The sequence below is a fragment of the Pinus tabuliformis genome, chromosome 2_2, assembly GCF_031772625.1.
Source record: "Pinus tabuliformis cultivar Carrire ecotype Pingquan chromosome 2_2, CPIR1, whole genome shotgun sequence".
Taxonomy (NCBI): domain Eukaryota; kingdom Viridiplantae; phylum Streptophyta; class Pinopsida; order Pinales; family Pinaceae; genus Pinus; species Pinus tabuliformis.
Window position 1 is genome coordinate 170,394,186 of NC_142300.1, and position 17,591 is coordinate 170,411,776.

Genomic DNA, 17,591 nt, shown 5'->3' on the forward strand with positions numbered 1-17,591 from the left:
ATCATGCTCCTGGATGATGGTTTCTAGCCGGCCTCTGGAAGGATCAGGAGTGAAGGTGCCTCCTCTTTTTTCATTAGCGTGAAGGATCAGATTGAAGTCTCCTGCAACTATGAGATTGGTGTTTTGTTCCCCTTCTATGCTTGCCTTCAGATCGTCCCAACAGATTTCTTTTTCTCTGTAATGGTTGGGAGCATAAACGTTGTAAATGGTTACTGTTTGACTGCCTGTTCTGCTATCAAGGGTGGTTTTGATCCAGTTCTGATGAATGTTGGTAGAACTGCAAACCCATTTGTTGTTGTCCCATATGGTTACAATGCCTCCGGAAGCTCCTCTTGCTTCACTAATGCTTCCAAAAAACTGCCTCTGCTGGCTTATTATTCTTTTCATCTCGTGCTGATCTTGTTTTGTTTCCTGTATTAGCATGATTTCAGGTTTTTCATTATGAATTAGATCTCTGAGGGCAGCTAGCTTGGAGGGGTGCCCTAAACCCCTGCTGTTCCAAGAAAGAACTTTCATCATGAGACATTGGGCGTATGGAGAGGTGCTCGCCTCTCTTGGCCTTTGCTGCTTGTTTATTTTTCCTGATGCCTAAGAATGAAGGATTCTATTGGGGTTTGCATGCCCATAGCAATATCTTTTTGGGCACTCTCATCCCTCTGTTGCCTGGCTGATTTTCTGCCCGGTCCCTGTTTTTTCGAAACATCACTAGCTGCTCCATGTTCCTTAGAAGAGCTTCTGGTGATTCTGGATGAAAGAGGATCGGGAGGGGGCTGAGAGGAGAAGGAAGGAGGTTGCTGAGAGATTGGGGGTTTAGAGGAGGGGTAGTCTGGGGCAGATTCTACCTCAGAGAGGATAGCGAAGGGATTGGTAGAGGGAGGAAGGGGCGGTTCCGGGGGTTGAAGATCTGAGGGTAAAGGGGAAGAGGAGGAAGGGCGCGGATTGGATGGTCCAGGAATTTCAGGGTCCAAAGAGGGCTTGGAGGGAGGGGATGGTTTCTTCTTTTTGACTGTTTCCCAGTGGCCTTCCTGCTCTTCATTGTCTACATTAACAATTTTTGTGCATCTGTTAGCGAAATGCCCGTATTCATGACATACCTTGCATTTAAAAGGAATCTGTTCGTAGTCCAGCTGCTGGATATGGCTCCAATCATCCACTTTCAGCTTTATCGCTTCCGGCAATCCTCGACCTAGATCCACTTCAACACAGATCCTTGCGCATGCTTGCATGTTGTCCTTGGGCTCACTGCGATCGATGTACTTGCCAACAACATTCCCTATTGCCTTGACTGAATCATCCCCCCAGCAGTGCAGAGGAAGGTGAGGTAGGCGAACCCAGACTGGAACGGCACTTGGGATATCCAGTTCTGGGTCGAAATTAGGGGTCCATTTGTTGAGATAGAGTCCCCTTGAGTCCATGAAGTATGGCCTGTTCCTGAATATCAGATCTTTGTCCTCCTTTGATTCAAAATGAAATGTGTAATACCCTTTGCCACAAAATCTGATGGATATTTTCCCTTGGATCTTGTCTGACCAATTTTGCTCGACCCACCTTTGAACTGTTCTAGGCGATGGCCAAAGCCCTGTAAACTGCCCGATTAATCCTTTCTCGGCAAGGGAAAGGGCTGCCATACGAGGAATAGTTGGCGGCAGTTGAACTTCCTGCAGCACATCGAGTTTCTTGACAAATTTCGTGGTAACAGGTCTGGGTCGTTGCGGGGGGAGGGACTTCACCAGTTCAGAGAACGCTCTTTGCAGATCAGGATCCTCGTGGGACGGATCCGAAGGGCCCATGGCTGGGCCGAGGCCCAGGTCGAAGAAGATCTGTGGTCAGGGGTGCGCAGTTCAGGAGCGCGCGCAGCGCAACAGCACCGGTGTCCAATCAAGAAATGTTGAAATAATAAAAAAAAAGTATATATTCTTATTGAAAATAAAAAAAAAATAATTAAAAAAATTTAATGAATTAATTTTGTAATAATTAATATATTGGATGCAAACACAAATAAAATTTTATATTATAAATAATTTTTCGATTAAAAAATTAAATTAAAATTTAGAAAATAAAGACATGAATCACATTACACTTCCTTTCTTCCAACCACTTGCGAGTCTTTCTAAATTTAACATAACATTTTCATATAACCTTACAAACAACAACGGAAATTAAACTATTTAAGTTTACAAACTTGGAAAATATGTGTTGTAAAAACATGCTGTCAAGGAAACTTGAGCACGAGGACCCTGGGATTAGAACGTTGTTAGTGAATGGTGAAGCTCCAGTCGGTCCTGCTGTAGACAATTTATTCAGTGAACTTTAGTAACAAGCATTAGAAAGCGACCCAAATCTCAAATACGGCTTACTTTTCCCGTGATTCGAACAAGGCCACAATTGAGAGCCAAAAGAATCCGAAAAGATCGTCGGCAAAGTAACCTCTGCCACCACCGCGGCCGACAGTTAACGTTTAATTTACAAGTGTCAAGACCTGCAGCCCTGGAAATATCTTTTTAACTCAAAATAAAGACAAGAAATAACAAAAGCATATTCCGAAAAAGAAGGCCACCGAACGGCGTCGGATGTGTAGCACAGTGACAAAATATTTCATGCGCCGTCTGATCCAAACTGTACGATGATCCAGAGGCGGTACAAATATACAATACTCTAGTTACCGTTGGATGGAAATCTGACGGACAAAAGGGAGAGGCTCCTGTATGTACTTCCCCCATCCCCCCCCACGATATTTGTATTGTGCAGGCTGCAATGTAATGTAATTATTTCCCTGACAGTCATCTGCACTTTCTTGTTACTTTTGAAACCAGACGAACGGATAATGCCTTTCCTTTAATCCTCCCGCTCCAATCCATTCCGTCTGAGTTCGAATCCAGCTTTATCAATAGTGGCCCAGCCAGCGGACTGTATAAGAGGATGTTCGCACGAAATCTGGATCCACACGATCCACTTCCATCCCGATAGTAACAGGCAGCGGAGACTGGAAATATAATTATGTGGGAGGGCAGCTCGGTTCTGAGACAGCTGAGCAGAAGAGATTCGTGCAGTAGTAGTGTTTCGAGGAGCTGGAGTAAGAGAGTTCCCAAATCATGCGTAACAGAAGAGACTACCCTCACCCATGAATGGGACTGCGAATGGTGGGACTGGGAAGACTCATTGGAGCTCACCGTCATTAATGGAGTCAATGACATAACGAGGAAGAAGGTGATGGTGCTTGTGGATGGCTCTCGGGAGGCCAAGATCGCCACATTATGGGCACTCTGCTACCTTCTCAACTGCGTCGATACGCTCGCGTTGCTCCACGTTTTTGACTCCTCTAGAACCACTTCCAAATGCAAACCGGACCTCAGCAGGCGCCGCTACGCCCAGGGATGCGATCTTGTCAACTCCATGCGGGCGCTCTGCAGAGCACGCAGGCCAGAGGTAACAATATCACTTTAACTTCAATTTTTTTTTTTTTCTTAAGCTTGCTGCATCATAGTCATGTTTAAGAACAACAACTCAATTCTTTTTTTGGATGGGTTAAATGTTTTAACAACACACTTTTTAATTTTCATTATGAGATGATCTTGCTTATTATCTAAATCGTAAATTAAAAAATAATTAGAAAAAATAAAAAATAAAAATTGGAGGTTTTAAAAAAACACAGTTTTCATTTATTTTACTTATCTATGGCTATGACTGTATAAAATTACTCCACCCTGTGGTTTTGTTAAATCTGCAGGTGGAAGTGGAAGCTATGGTAATGCAAGGAGAAAAGGGTAGTACAATCGTGTCCCAAGCCAAGAAACTGCAAGTTTCTATCCTAATAATGGGTCAAAGAAAACCCTCCTTATTCAGAAGGTAAGTTTGTTAAAGTGGGGAAATTATATGAATGAATGCCATATTTTTGAATCGATGATCACTACATAAAATATTGGTGCAGGTTTCTGCGGAGCAAGAAGGAGGAGTTGATAGAGTATTGTATTGAGAACGCGGAATGTCTGACATTGGCCGTGAGAAAGCAGAGCAGCGGCATCGGCGGCTACGTGATCAACAGCAGGTGGCACAAAGATTTCTGGCTTCTGGCATAATAGCCATGGCCGCCATACTATAAGCTATTGTTGCTTAATAACATGTGTATACAGTCCATCTATGTATTTATCACTGGTGTGGCTTGCTTGTATACTTGCATTTACTTAATGCTTGCGGCAATCCAGAGTGTTGTTATATTTGAGATTGAGGGTTGCTTTAATCTATTAAAAGTTAAATTTCTTTCTTGGCTTGAAATAAAAACCTGAAGAACAACTTGATGATACAAAACATGATGGTATTCTATTATCGCACTAGACAGAAAAAGGCAACGTACGATCGCGCACCTTTCACCTCAACAAAAATGGCAACATGTAACATGTTGCAGTTGTCACTCACCATTCCATGCCATCTAAAATGCCAATATTTTATGACAATCAATTATGATAGTTGTCACACACCATTCCATGCCATCTAAAATGCCAATAATTTATGACACTTGTCGCACACCATTCCATCATCTGTGCCATTCAAAATAGCAATATTTTAGAATTATGATAGTTATGATGTCATGTCTTTATGAAGTAAAAAGGCTGGCTTAATGGGATCCTTATCACTAAATGGACTTATCATATCGCTATAAGCTCTCTTGCCAAATGGACCAGAAAACGCGAATGTTGAAATTACACGGTTCAACCACTAGGGTCCACCACCGCTAATTTGGTCCTCAACAAATTATGTGAAATTCATGTGAGAAATTTGGTAAGTCTTCCATGATAAACTGCAATGGGTTTAAAAGTGTTATATATATATATGAATGTTATTTAAATTTTTTTTATTAGTTAATTATATTTATAGCAGAATGTTGTTTTTTGAAATTAGATTTAGCTCAAAGAAAGATGAAATTTTTTAAAAATATTTATTTTTATATTTAAAAAAATATAAAAAATATATTTGGCATCACTTTCCATATTTTTTATAACATGATTGAATTATTAATTTTTAGATTTTTAAAGTTTTTTTAAATAACTTTATATTTTTACTTATTAAAGAATTTTTTGTAATTATATTTATAAATTTCTTATTAAAAATATTACATTCAAGCACTAGTTTATGGGGTTGTTGTTCATTAAATACCTCATCACAATGTAATAGGGATGAATTTCATTGGATCTTACTACTTAGTTAAGTTATATATGCTCTATTACAAGGAAAGTAATGTTTGAACGCCCCCAGATTAGATTATAAGAAAGTTTCTCAACAATATCTCCAAGCACCCTAAATTAACAATTAAAGGGAACCAACAACAAATATAGTAAATGTGAAATTTTGTTAAGTATTCTTAAGCACAATAAATAAATTTTCAAAAAATGGAAACATCGAAACATATAAGATGATTTACCTACACCAAGGTCCCCTCATAATAGGCCTAAACAGTGTTTTGTAGAATCTAAGCATCCATTTTTCTACTGCGTTGGCATGGAGGCTTTCCAGACGTCGAACCTTTTTCATTGCCCTTACCACCCTGTTTTTTGCGACCACAATCTCCGCACCCAGAGGCACCAACACCAGAAGGGGTCTTCACCATGATGGACGATGTCAGACCACCCTTTGTCAAATTTCTCTCACCTACCCACACTCGAGACCCAACCCACTGTGTAGAGGTCAGAGGGAGAAGCGACTTAGGAAGACCTGGATTAACAACAATACATAAAGAAACAGACAATCAAACTTAGACTTAATAGGAGGATCGAAGGGCATAGGCATCATTATAATGCACTGCACCACACCATGAATCAACCTCCCAAACCAGAACTCAGAGAAAATCAAGAACCATCCTAGAGTGTGAAGCACCTTCTAATTGTCAATAATGACCCCCCTGCACTCCTTAGCCTAAAGTCCACAGACTCGACCATGCCAAAATTCCTGTATTCTTACCTTCCTTAGGATTTTCCAATTAAAATTAAACTCAGAATTGTGGAGCTCACATTCAACATCCAAAGTAAATAAAACCCAAAACCCATGAAACATGCCCATAGGGGATAGTAAATTGCCAAAATAGACGAATATCGACATAACATAGTCGAGAAAGCTAGTACATGTTATGACATAAACTTTCGAAATTACCATTGTTCCTTTCCCCCTCCAAACGCAAGGTAGTTAACTAATGTCAGCCCCAAACCCAGGGAAAAAGATAAGCATAAAACATTCCAGACTAATTGCGCCATCCGCAAGCCAAGACAAACTGCGACAGAGTTCCTCCTTGCGTTCCCTACGCCACGAACCAAAAAACTATTGTCTCATACCTCCTAAGATACATGTAGTGCCAAATTGAATGCTGGATAGGTGGTTGCATATGATCCCCGACTCCCACCACTTGGAGATATAAAATGCTGCCAAACTTCGCATCGTGGATTCATTGAGACCTGTTCCCATTCTTTTCATTAAGGAAATGGTGCATGTGAGGGCGTGGGAGAGGCCACCCACCAACTCTTACATTAATTCAATTAATCATGGCTGTGATCCCCAGGCGGATCTCCGACTAGCTTGCATCCCGATCGGGGGTATATAAAATGCTTATTAACTACTTAACATCTTCCTAATATAAGAATGTCTTAACCAAACTTGCATAGAAATTTATTAATACATCATTGACAAAATTATGAGTTCTTGCATCAAAGAATAAGAACTTCACCTTGCACACAAAATGTTCATTAATTCCTAAATGAAAAAAAGTATATATAAGATGAAGGACTAGTCTGACTCATCATAAACCTTATCAAGATTAATTTTGTTGGGTTCTGTTATATTCTTTCCACGACTAGCCCACACAGTTAACCGAGGGGTTAGAGGGGGGGCGGAGCCCCCCTTCGTTGCGTTGATTGTGTAGCGGGGGGGTGTGGGGAGGGGGGTCACAGGGGGTTTGAGGTGTATCTGTAACCCCACTTTATGGGGTCCGGGGTAGCGCCCCATAAAATTTTGGTTTTGGACCCTATGTTAGGTTGGGCGGACCCACCTATGGTTTTGTGCATGATTTTCGCACATGTTTTTTGGACGCGATGGTTTTTGGTCCATGGTATTGGATGCTTCGGCATGTATAAATTTGTATTATAAAATTGAAAGGAACATAATGAAAAATCAAGCTGGTAGTCCCGATTTTGGGATCCAAGGGAAATCTCTGTGTATATGTGTTTTATGTGTTATGCTCTCGCATTGTTTATTTTCTGTGTTTTAGAATTTGTATGCACGTAATTTCTGTACGAGGTTAAAATGTACATTTGGTATCAGAGCTGTTTTGGGTTCAAGGGGACGCCTTTGTTGCTGAGGGGTTTCGCTCGAGCCTGTGGTAGACCCTGTTTAGTGGGAGATCTGCGAGATTGATTTTGGTGGTGAAAGAAGATGGCGAGCAGTGGAAAGATAGAGATCGAGAAATTTAATGGTCAGAGTTTTGAGTTGTGGAAACTCAAGATGGAGGATCTGTTGGTGGATAAAGATCAGTGGATTGTGGTAGATCCATGTATTAAACCAACGGGAGTGTCCGATGAAGAATGGAAGAAGTTGGATCGGAAGGCAAAGAGCACAATACGATTGTGTGTCAGATTCAGTATTGTTGAATGTATCAGGGGAAGCTATGACGAAGGCTTTGTGGGACAAGTTAGGGACTTTGTACCACTATAAGTCTCTGGTGAAATGTTCTTGCAGAGAAAGTTGTATAACATGACGATGAAAGATGGAGACTCGGTGACAGAGCATCTGAATGCATTTAATATTGTGGTAAGTCAGTTAGCATCCGTTGATATTAAAATTTTAGATGAAGATAAGTGCATCCGTTTGTTGTGTTCTCTACCATATTCATGGGATAGTTTGGTTATTGCAATAGGTAGCAATGCAACTGCCTTGGAGTTTGATGAAATAGTCTTAGCCTTGCTGATGGAGGAGATGAGACGGAAAAATATGGAGAGCCAGAATGGTGATGCCTTGTCTGTACAAGGACAATCCCATAACAGAAACAAAAATAATTCATTGAGTGGGAGATATAAATCTAGAGGGAGATCTAAATCACCAGGAAAACCTGTAAAGGTGGTGTGCTGGAAATGCGGAAAGGAAGGCCACTTCAAAAGGGACTGTAAATCTAAAGCTCCTGACAAAGGAAAGGGATTTGATGAGGCTCCTTCTGCAGAGGCCAAAACCACCTGAGATGAAGGTGGGGATGTGCACTTGGCTTCTTTAAGTACACATGTAGATCATGAGGCATGGTTGATTGACTCAGGTGCATCCTTTCACTTCACTCCCCATAGAGAGTGGCTCTGCAAGTATGAGAAATATAATGGTGGTGATGTCTTCTTAAGGGATGATAGGAAGGCTAGAATCGTTGGTTGCGGAAAAGTAAAGTTGAAGTTGCAAGGTGGAAGGGTTAGAACACTTCTAGGTGTTCTGCATATTCCTGCATTGGCTAGAAATCTGATTTCTATAAGCAAGTTGGATGATGCAGGTGTAAAAATAGTGTTCGAGAAGGATACCTGCAAAATGGTTTGGGGAGCACTGGTATTGATGCGGGGAGTTTAGATTGGAACTCTGTACAAGTTGCAAGGTAGCACTGTTATTGATGGGTGCAATAGTTCTATGGTTCTTGAAAGTGGAGCAGAAAATCTAGTGGTCTCTGGAGAGAAGACCATGCTGTGGCATCAAAGGCTTGGACATATTGGAGAGAAGGGCCTTCGAATACTTCATGGTAAAGGTATGAGTAATAGCTCTCTGGATTTTGATTTCTGTGAAAATTGTGTATATGGGAAGCAGAATCGGGTGAGTTTCCCCTCTGGTAGTAAGAGGGTGAAATAGATATTAGAACTTGTGTACAGTGATGTGTTTGGACCTGTGAAGGTTCCATCACTGGGTAAGTCTATGTACTATGTATCATTTATAGATGACTTCTCAAGGAATACATGGATATATTTCCTTAGGAAGAAATCTGAAGCCTTTGATAGGTTTAAAGAATTTAAGGCTCTCGTGGAAAACCAGACAGAGAAGAAGATAAAGGTGCTGAGGACAGATAATGGTGGAGAGTTTTGCAGCAAGGAATTTGAAGAATTTTGTAAGAAGTGTGGTATAGCACGACATAAGACTACTCCATATACACCTCAGCAAAATGGAGTTGCAGAAAGAATGAATAAGACGTTGATGGAAAGGGCAAGAAGCATGCTCAGTGGTGCCGGGTTAGGATACGAATTCTGGGCAAAGGCAGTGGATATTGCATGTTACCTGGTCAACAGGTCACCTTCATCAGCTTTGGAGGATAAAACTCCACAAGAGGTATGGACTGGTAAGAAACCCTCTCTTTCACATCTAAGGGTATTTGGATGTGATGCATATGTACATGTTCCAAAGGAGAAAAGAACCAAGTTGGATAGTAAATCTGAAAAGTGCATCTTTATTGGGTATAAGGATGGTTTAAAGGGTTATAAGCTTTGGAACCCAGTAACAAGGAAAGTTGTGTACAACCGAGATGTGGTGTTCAGAGAGGTGAAATATGTTATTAAACATGAAGTCCAACCAAAGGAACCTGAGAAGATAGAGTTTGAGTTAAAGGAGGAAGAATCAAACTCTACAGCAGAGGAGGAATCAGAAGATGAAGAGCCACAAACTCCGGCTGTGAGAAGATCAGTTCGAGAAAGAAGGTAGCCAGAAAGGTATAGTCCATCTGCTTTCTGTTCAAGTTTTGCTTTGTCTGTTACTGATGATGATCCCAGAACTGTGAAGGAAGCAGTGGATTCATAGGATGGAAAACTCTGGAAAGAGGCTATGGTTGATGAAATGGCATCTTTGCACAAAAATGAGGCTTGGGATCTGGTGGAGTTGCTGGCTGGAAGGAAACCCATTGGCAGCAAATGGGTGTTCAAAAATAAGACAAATGCAGAAGGAAAAGTGGAGAAATACAAAGCTTGGTTGGTAGCAAAAAGTTATTCCCAGGTGTCGAGAATTGATTTTGGTGATATTTTTTCTCCTGTTGCCAAGGTAGCTTCTATTAGATTACTTTTATCTATTGCTGCTGCTTTTTGATTTTGAGGTAGAACAGATGGATGTAAAGACAACATTTCTTCATGGGGATATGGAAGAGGAGATCTACATGAAGCAACTTGAAGGCTTTGCGGTGAAGGGTAAGAAAGAACTAGTATGCAAGTTAAAGAAGTCTCTGTATGGGTTAAAACAATCACCAAGGATGTGGTATCAGAAATTTGATACAGTTATACGGGGACTTGGCTTCACCAAAAGCAAAGCAGATCACTGTTTGTATTTCAAATTAATTGGTGACCATGTTATTTATCTAGTCTTGTATGTGGATGATATGTTGTTGGTTGGAAATGACAAAGAAATTATCCAGGATTTGAAGACCCAATTGTCCTCCAAATTCAACATGAAAGATCTTGGTGTTGCAAACCATATTTTGGGCATGGAAATTAAAAGAGATCGAGAAAAGAGGAAGCTCTAGTTAAACCAGAGGAAGTATGTCGAGACAATACTACAGAGGTTTAATATGCATGATAGTAAATCGGTGAAGGTTCCTATTCCTGTAGGTGTGAGGCTATATGCTGAACAATGTCCCAAGACACAAGAATAGGAAGAGGACATGTTCTGTGTTCCATATGCAAGTGTAGTCGGTAGCATGATGTATGCAATGGCCTGTACTAGATCAGACATTGCACATGCAGTGGGAATATTGAGCAGGTTTATGTCAAAACCAAGGAAGGAGCATTAGATAGTAGTGAAGCGGGTTTTCAGGTATTTGCGTGGCACTAGTGATTATGGTTTGTGCTATCAAAGAAGACCAGGATTAGACAGAGTGTTGGATATTCATGGCTTTGTTGATGCAGACTAGGCTGGAGATCTGGATCAGAGAAGATCTACAAGTGGGTATGTGTTTAACCTATTTGGAGGTGCAGTCAGTTGGATGACTAAGAAACAATTTGTAGTGGCACTATCAACTACAGAGACAGAATATATGGCAGCCACTCATGCAAGCAAGGAAGTAGTTTGGTTGCAGAGATTGTGTTCAAATATGGGGTTAGTACAAGGAGCTATAAGGATAGACTGTGATAGCCAAAGTGCAATTTTCTTGGCAAAGAACCCTGCATATCATTCAAAGACAAAGCACATTGATGTTCAGTATCACTTTGTGAGGATATGATAGAAGACAAAAAGGTGTTGCTGGTAAAGGTGGACGCTTTGAAGAATACTGCAGATGCATTGACAAAATCTGTGAGCTTTGAGAAGTTCTCTTGGTGTAGAGAGACAATGGGCATTTCAAGGCTGGAAAAATGACTGAGCTTTCTTGTGGCCCCCTATGGAAAGAAAACAACAAGTGGGAGAATGTTGGGTTGTGTTATATTCTTTCCACGACTAGCCCATGTAGTTAACGGGGGATTGGGGGGGGGGGGGCGGAGCCCACCTTTGTTGCGCCAATTGTGTAGCGGGGTGGGGGAGTCACAGGGGGTTTGAGGTGTACCCATAACCCCACTTTATGGGGTCTGGGGTAGCGCCCCAGAAAATTTTGGTTTTGGACCTTATGTTAGGTTGGGTGGACCCACCTATGGTTTTGTGTATGATTTTCGCACATGTTTTTTGGACAAGATGGTTTTCGGTCCATGGTATTGGATGCTTCGGCATGTATAAATACGTATTATAACATTGAAAGGAACATAATAAAAAATCAAGCTGGTAGTTCTAGTTTTGAGATCGAGGGAAATCTCTGTGTATATGTGTTATGCTCTCGCATTGTTTATTTTCTGTGTTTTAGAATTCGTATGCAGGTAATTTCTGTACGGGGTTAAAACGTACAAATTTGAATTAAAAACCTTGTTGTCACAATTTCTTAACTCACTCAATACTAAATATCACATAATCAAAATTAAAATTTCTATTAAAAATCTTATTTATCAAATTTCTTGATCTACTCAAGACTAATCTCCAATTAAAAAATTTGTTTCCAAAATAAATTTACCAAATAAATCTATTATACTTTTGTTAAGTTTTACTATGTTAAATAATTTCTATTATACTTTTGTTAAATTTTACTCATGTTAAATAAGTGAAAACCAATTAGATCTATAATATTAAGACTTTGGCAAAAATTTATATATACATTAAACAACGAAATTAAGTCGTATGCTCTTTTTATATCCATCACTAACTCTTAAAGAATGAGTTTAATCAATTATTGACTCTAATGTTTATACATTCTTTGTACACATAACACTTTAAATATACATAGCACCATATGGTGTCCAACAATTTTTCACATAAAAAAAAAAGCCATCCATAATAGGAGATTTTCCTATTTTCCAATTTATTAAGAACTTTGAAAAACCACAAACAATCTCATTGGATAATCATGTTACTACCTTTAACACGTTGCATATCAACAACATTCCATTATAAAAAAGAATGTTCCAATTATTTAATCAATGAAGGAGATTTTTGAATGTATGAAGGGAGGAAAACATTGGCTCCGTTGTATCCTTGAGATGGTTCTTAAGTAAGAAACTATGCTAAGATATCAAAGTTTGATTTTGTAAATGATTGGATATAAATTATATATAATCTCAGGGTGGTGGAACAATAGGTTTTAGATAGGTCAATCTAAAGGATATTTATCAACCAAAAAAACACTTAAATGTATATGGGAAAGAGTGGCATAATAAAAAGTATAAATTAAAAGATTTTTTACCTCAAACAAATGCTTTAATATCTATATAGAGAATATAAGCTAAATTTATATTGCAATTATCAAACAATTTCACAAAGAATAGCTCAATGAAATACTCCACATACAAACTCGAGAAAAGGAGATATGATAGAAACAAATTGAATCCACTCATAAAACTCTGTTGTTATAAAAATCATTATAGTTGATCTAAGGGAAAATTGGTACTCAACTTTAGCCTCTCAAAGAGTACTTCATATACATTGAATATTTATAGATGCAAAAGGTTATGATTCATAAAATATAAATTCACACGGGGTGAAGGGTGAATGCATGAAAATTGGTTACACTTTTGGGCCAAATATGACGTTGAGATTTCAAAATTTTACTTTTTTATCAAATTGAAGGCCTCAAAATTCATATAAGTGCTATGAATTTGATTCAGATTAAAAAGACAATTTGTTGAGAATTATGTTGTCGTCCTAATGATATTTTTTGCAAAAAAAATTAGTGTCGTATAATCTATCCATTTTCCATTAAATGAAATGCTTGTCCTCACAATTTTTTGTACATCTTAATAGGCATGTGTGTGTTCAAGTAGCATAATTGATGCATGAAAATTTAAATTCCAAGTCAAAATTGTATTTTTACTAGACTAGGGGTCTTTCATTTACCAAGGGAGTTGGTTCCCTAAGTGAGTGCTTTTGTTTAAATTATTTGTATATCCTATGTATTTAAAGATTTCTAGAAAATATGTAATTAAAAAAGGAAATTGTAATCAAATCTATTCCTTAGGATGGATCTCAAGAATATTTGAGTGAGTTGGAGAGATTTGAGGGTAGTTGGATTCTTTGAAAGATTTGTGGATCTAGAAAGTCCTAGATTAGAGGTTTAGGTGAGGAAATGGTGGATCTGAACTGAATTAGTTCAGAATCCTCTTGTATTTAATAATACAAATGAAATTACTCGGATATAGAGAGGGGGTGTGTAAAAGAGAATTTGAGAGGATTTGAGGGCCGAGAGGGATTTTACTGTAAATCTGGCTGAGAGGGCCTTTTGTAAATATTATGTGTGCATATTAATAGAAAACACCCAATTTGAATAAATTGTCTTATTATGTGGGATCAAGCCTTGATTTAGATGTGTTGGAGGTATGATCAAAGGTTAGGAGGGGTCGACACACACACACACACACACACACACACACACACACACACACACACACACACACACACACACACACACACACACACACACACACATAGTGTAATTATTGCAAGATCAAAAGACTCGAGCGCGCGCTCCTCTCTGCGATTAGGTCAAGCTGCGTGCTATGCCGATGCCGCCATGGGAGCTCCAGGGGGCGGAGAGTTCTCTCCCCCCCGCCAAACTCAACAACAGTCGCATTTCGGAACTCGCTGTCTCAGAAAGAGAGAAAACGACCTCCTCCTGAAGTACCGACATTCATTAAAAAACTCGAAGAAATACCAGAGATTGCTCTGCCTGAAGAACAGCCAATCAAAATAGCTCTTTCCTTGGCTGACAGAGGGCTGGTCGGGAAATTTATGGGTAGATGGCCTTCAACAAAATCGACAGATGAATGGGTCCAACGAAATTGGAGGCCTTTACTGTCGAACAGCGTGATTTGTTATGCTGTCAGTAGAGGATTCTTCATTTTCGAATTCACTACCAAGGAGGATCGCGACCTGGTGTTCAGAAACGGACCATATTTCATGGGAAACCAAGGCCTCTTCCTGAACAAATGGACCCCTGACTTCGACCCTTCAGTTGATGTACCAAAAGAGGTTCCTGTTTGGGTCCGGCTCCCCAACCTGCCAATCCACTGCTGGAGTTATCAATCCCTTCAAAAGATTGGAAACGGGCTGGGTCGATTCATAGACAAAGCTGACAAGAATCTGCGTGGAAGTCGACTTGGAAGCTGGTCTACCGGAAGATGTTAAACTCTCAGTTGGAGATTGGCATCACTAACAGAAACTGGACTACGAGCAACTGCCCTTTAAGTGCAGAATTTGTCATGGGCATGGCCATTTCCAACGAAACTGTCCTAAAGCCCCATCAAAGGACAAGGTGGAAGAAGAAGGATGGAAGGAGATAAAAAAAGGCAAGGTAGTCTCAAAGCCTGCTGTTCAGACAAAAACTGGAACAATGGGGAAACCCTAGCCCATCTCTCAGACCAAAACAATCACAAAAGAAGGTCCCCCATCAGTTGAAAAGGTGATTGTAACAGAGAGTCATGAAGAAACTGAAGACCAATCGAATAAGCTGAAAGAAACCGAAGAAAATCCAACCGATCCTCTAGCTGCTGCTGATCAAAGGAGAAACGAAGGTACTGAGGAGCATATTAGCCTAGCCTCTGACTCGGGTGAAGAGTCAGAAGAGAGAGACACCGAATCAGATGGCTCTCAAATCACCCCTATCAAGTCGGCTAGGGGTCGAAAATCTAAGAAGAAAAAGAGAGAGGAGAAAACTTATATGGACGTCCTGCAAGGATCCTAGAAAACCCTCAAAGGAATGATGAACACTAGATTCGGACGAAAGCAGAGCAGAGCTCCAAAATGAGCCACCACCTCCCAAATCAGTAAATAATGAAGTATGTCTCCTAGAACTGCAGAGGGTTAGGCAGCAAACTGAAAGAAGAAGCCTTGAAAGATATAGTCAGGAACCATTCGCCTGAAATCCTGCTCATCCAGGAGACAAAGATGGAGGATAATCTGCTCCTCCAAACTAGTAAGACATTCTGGCGCAAAGGTCCCGGAAGTGCTGTCAGTGCTAAGGGCGCCTCTGGCGGGCTTGCCTCCTTCTGGGACAGCTCCAAATATGAATTGATTCAAGAAGAAAACTGCTCTCATTGGATCTTCACCCAGCTCCTTCACAAAGACTCTGGTCAACAAGTAAGTATGTTCAATATTTATGCTCTGGTCCTTCCAACAAAGAAAAAACTTTGCTGGAACTCGATTCAGTCCTTTCTTTTATTGCACAATCTAGAAAATATCATTATTGCAGGTGATCTGAATGTCACTTTAGCCATTGATGAGAAAAAGGGGGGTTCCCCAGTAAGGGACCCAGCTAGAGAATGGGTGGAAGACATTATGCTAGATTGGGATCTTGAGGATATCAAGCCCATTGCATGGAAATATACCTGGACTAACAAAAGATTAGGGCCTAACCACATAGCTGCTCGCCTCGAAAGATTCCTTGTCCAATCCTCTTTCCTTACTTGTGGTCTTTCAGCCTCCTCTAAAATACTCCCAAATTTCACCTCTGATCATAAACCTATTAGCCTCGAGCTCTCCCAGGATGGAAACCTTGGCCCAATACCTTTTAGATTCAGTCCTATGTGGATCCAGCAAGATGGGTTTCATAGAGTGGTTTCAGAAGCTTGGAATCGACAGATCTTGGGATCCCCATTCTACGTATGGGAAGAAAAATTGAGGGGCCTTAAAAGAAGACTCAAGGAGTGGGCCAAAACTTTGAAAACACCCGCTGCCAAGAGAAAAGAATCCTTAGAAAACCTTGCTGCCCATCAATCTGCAATGGAGAACTCCGTTGTTTCTCAAAGTCTGATTCAAAGAGAAGTTGAGTTGCAAAAAACTCTCCATAGAGCCAGCAGGGATGAAGAGGAATACTGGAGACAAAAATCCAGAAAATTATGGTTACAAGCCGGCGACAAGAATACCAGTTTTTTCCATAAGCAAGCCGAAGCTCGCAAGAAATTCAAATCTATTTCAGAAATTCGGTCCCACGATGCCATGGTCAAAGATCCTGAAGGCATCAAAAGAGCTGCCTTCACCTTCTTCAAAGAGCTCTATATGGCTCCTGATAATCCTCCTTTAGACTCCCAAGCCTATCCCTTCAATCTAATTCCTCATTGTGTTCAAGACTCTGTTAACTCTATGCTTACCGCTCCGATCAGCATGGATGAGCTCAAGAAGGCCTTGGACTGCATGGAGCCGGATAAAGCTCCTGGGCCTGATGGGTTCAATGCTAGATTTTTTCAGACCTGCTGGCCTATAATTAATAAAGATCTTTTGAGAATGGTCAGGAAGTCGCAATCATGTTCCAAGATTGGAGGCAACACCAACTCGACCTTCCTTGCCCTGATATCGAAGGAGAAAGGAGCTTCTGAATTTGGAAGATTCCGGCCCATTTCACTCTGTAATACAAGTTATAAGCTGATCACCAAAACAATCGCCAATCGTCTCAAGAATGTTTTGCCGGACATCATTCCGGAAAATCAAGGTGGCTTCATCAAAGGGCGAAAGATTCTGGACAATATTGTGCTGGTGAAAGATGCAGTTCATTCAAGTTGCCAACGAAAAGAGAAAGGAATGGTGATAAAGCTCGATCTGGCAAATGCCTTTGACAGGGTGAAACATGATTTCCTCTATGTTGTTATGAAGAAACTGGGTTTCTCCATAAGCTTCATTAATTGGGTGAAATCCTGCATTGCCTCCCCTTGGATTGCGCCGCTGGTTAATGGCCGATCAACAAAGTTCTTCAATGCCTCAAGGGGCTTAAGACAAGGTTTCTCACTCTCCCCGATCCTCTACGCTATTCAAGCCTCGGTGCTCAGCTTCCAACTTGACTACTGTCAACAAACCCAATCTCTGCCAGGACTCAGAATGGTTCCCAATGTTAAAGACATTAACCATGCCCAATTCGCCGATGATACTCTTCTGCTTGGAGGAGCGAGCATAAATTCTGCAAGATCTTTTAAGAAGGAGCTGGACATCTACAAGGAGGTCTCGGGTAGCAAGATAAACTATCTAAAAAGCACTATCTACAGCTGGAACTGCTCGGTCAAGGAACTTGCTGATATTTCTAGGCTTCTAGAGATGAAAGGAATTCAGACCTGGGA

General features: G+C 40.5%; 1 protein-coding gene across 1 annotated transcript; it reads left to right on the top strand.

Annotated features, from left to right (window-relative positions):
* The first annotated feature begins 2,764 nt into the window (after positions 1–2,764).
* LOC149191959 (uncharacterized) lies at positions 2,765–4,257 on the top strand. The gene is made up of 3 exons (XM_089406286.1): positions 2,765–3,426; positions 3,728–3,846; positions 3,929–4,257. Exons 1-3 carry the CDS (start codon positions 2,998–3,000, stop codon positions 4,074–4,076), a joined length of 696 nt encoding a protein of 231 aa, XP_089262412.1. The 5' UTR covers positions 2,765–2,997; the 3' UTR covers positions 4,077–4,257.
* The last annotated feature ends 13,334 nt before the right edge of the window (positions 4,258–17,591 follow it).

What these genes read in the sequence shown, in the direction of transcription:
- LOC149191959 (XM_089406286.1), top strand. Translation starts at nt 2,998, where the DNA reads ATGTGGGAGGGCAGCTCGGTTCTGAGACAGCTGAGCAGAAGAGATTCG. An exon ending in GCAGAGCACGCAGGCCAGAG is followed by an intron (nt 3,427 to 3,727) that starts GTAACAATATCA and finishes TTAAATCTGCAG; the next exon opens with GTGGAAGTGGAAGCTATGGT. An exon ending in AAACCCTCCTTATTCAGAAG is followed by an intron (nt 3,847 to 3,928) that starts GTAAGTTTGTTA and finishes ATATTGGTGCAG; the next exon opens with GTTTCTGCGGAGCAAGAAGG.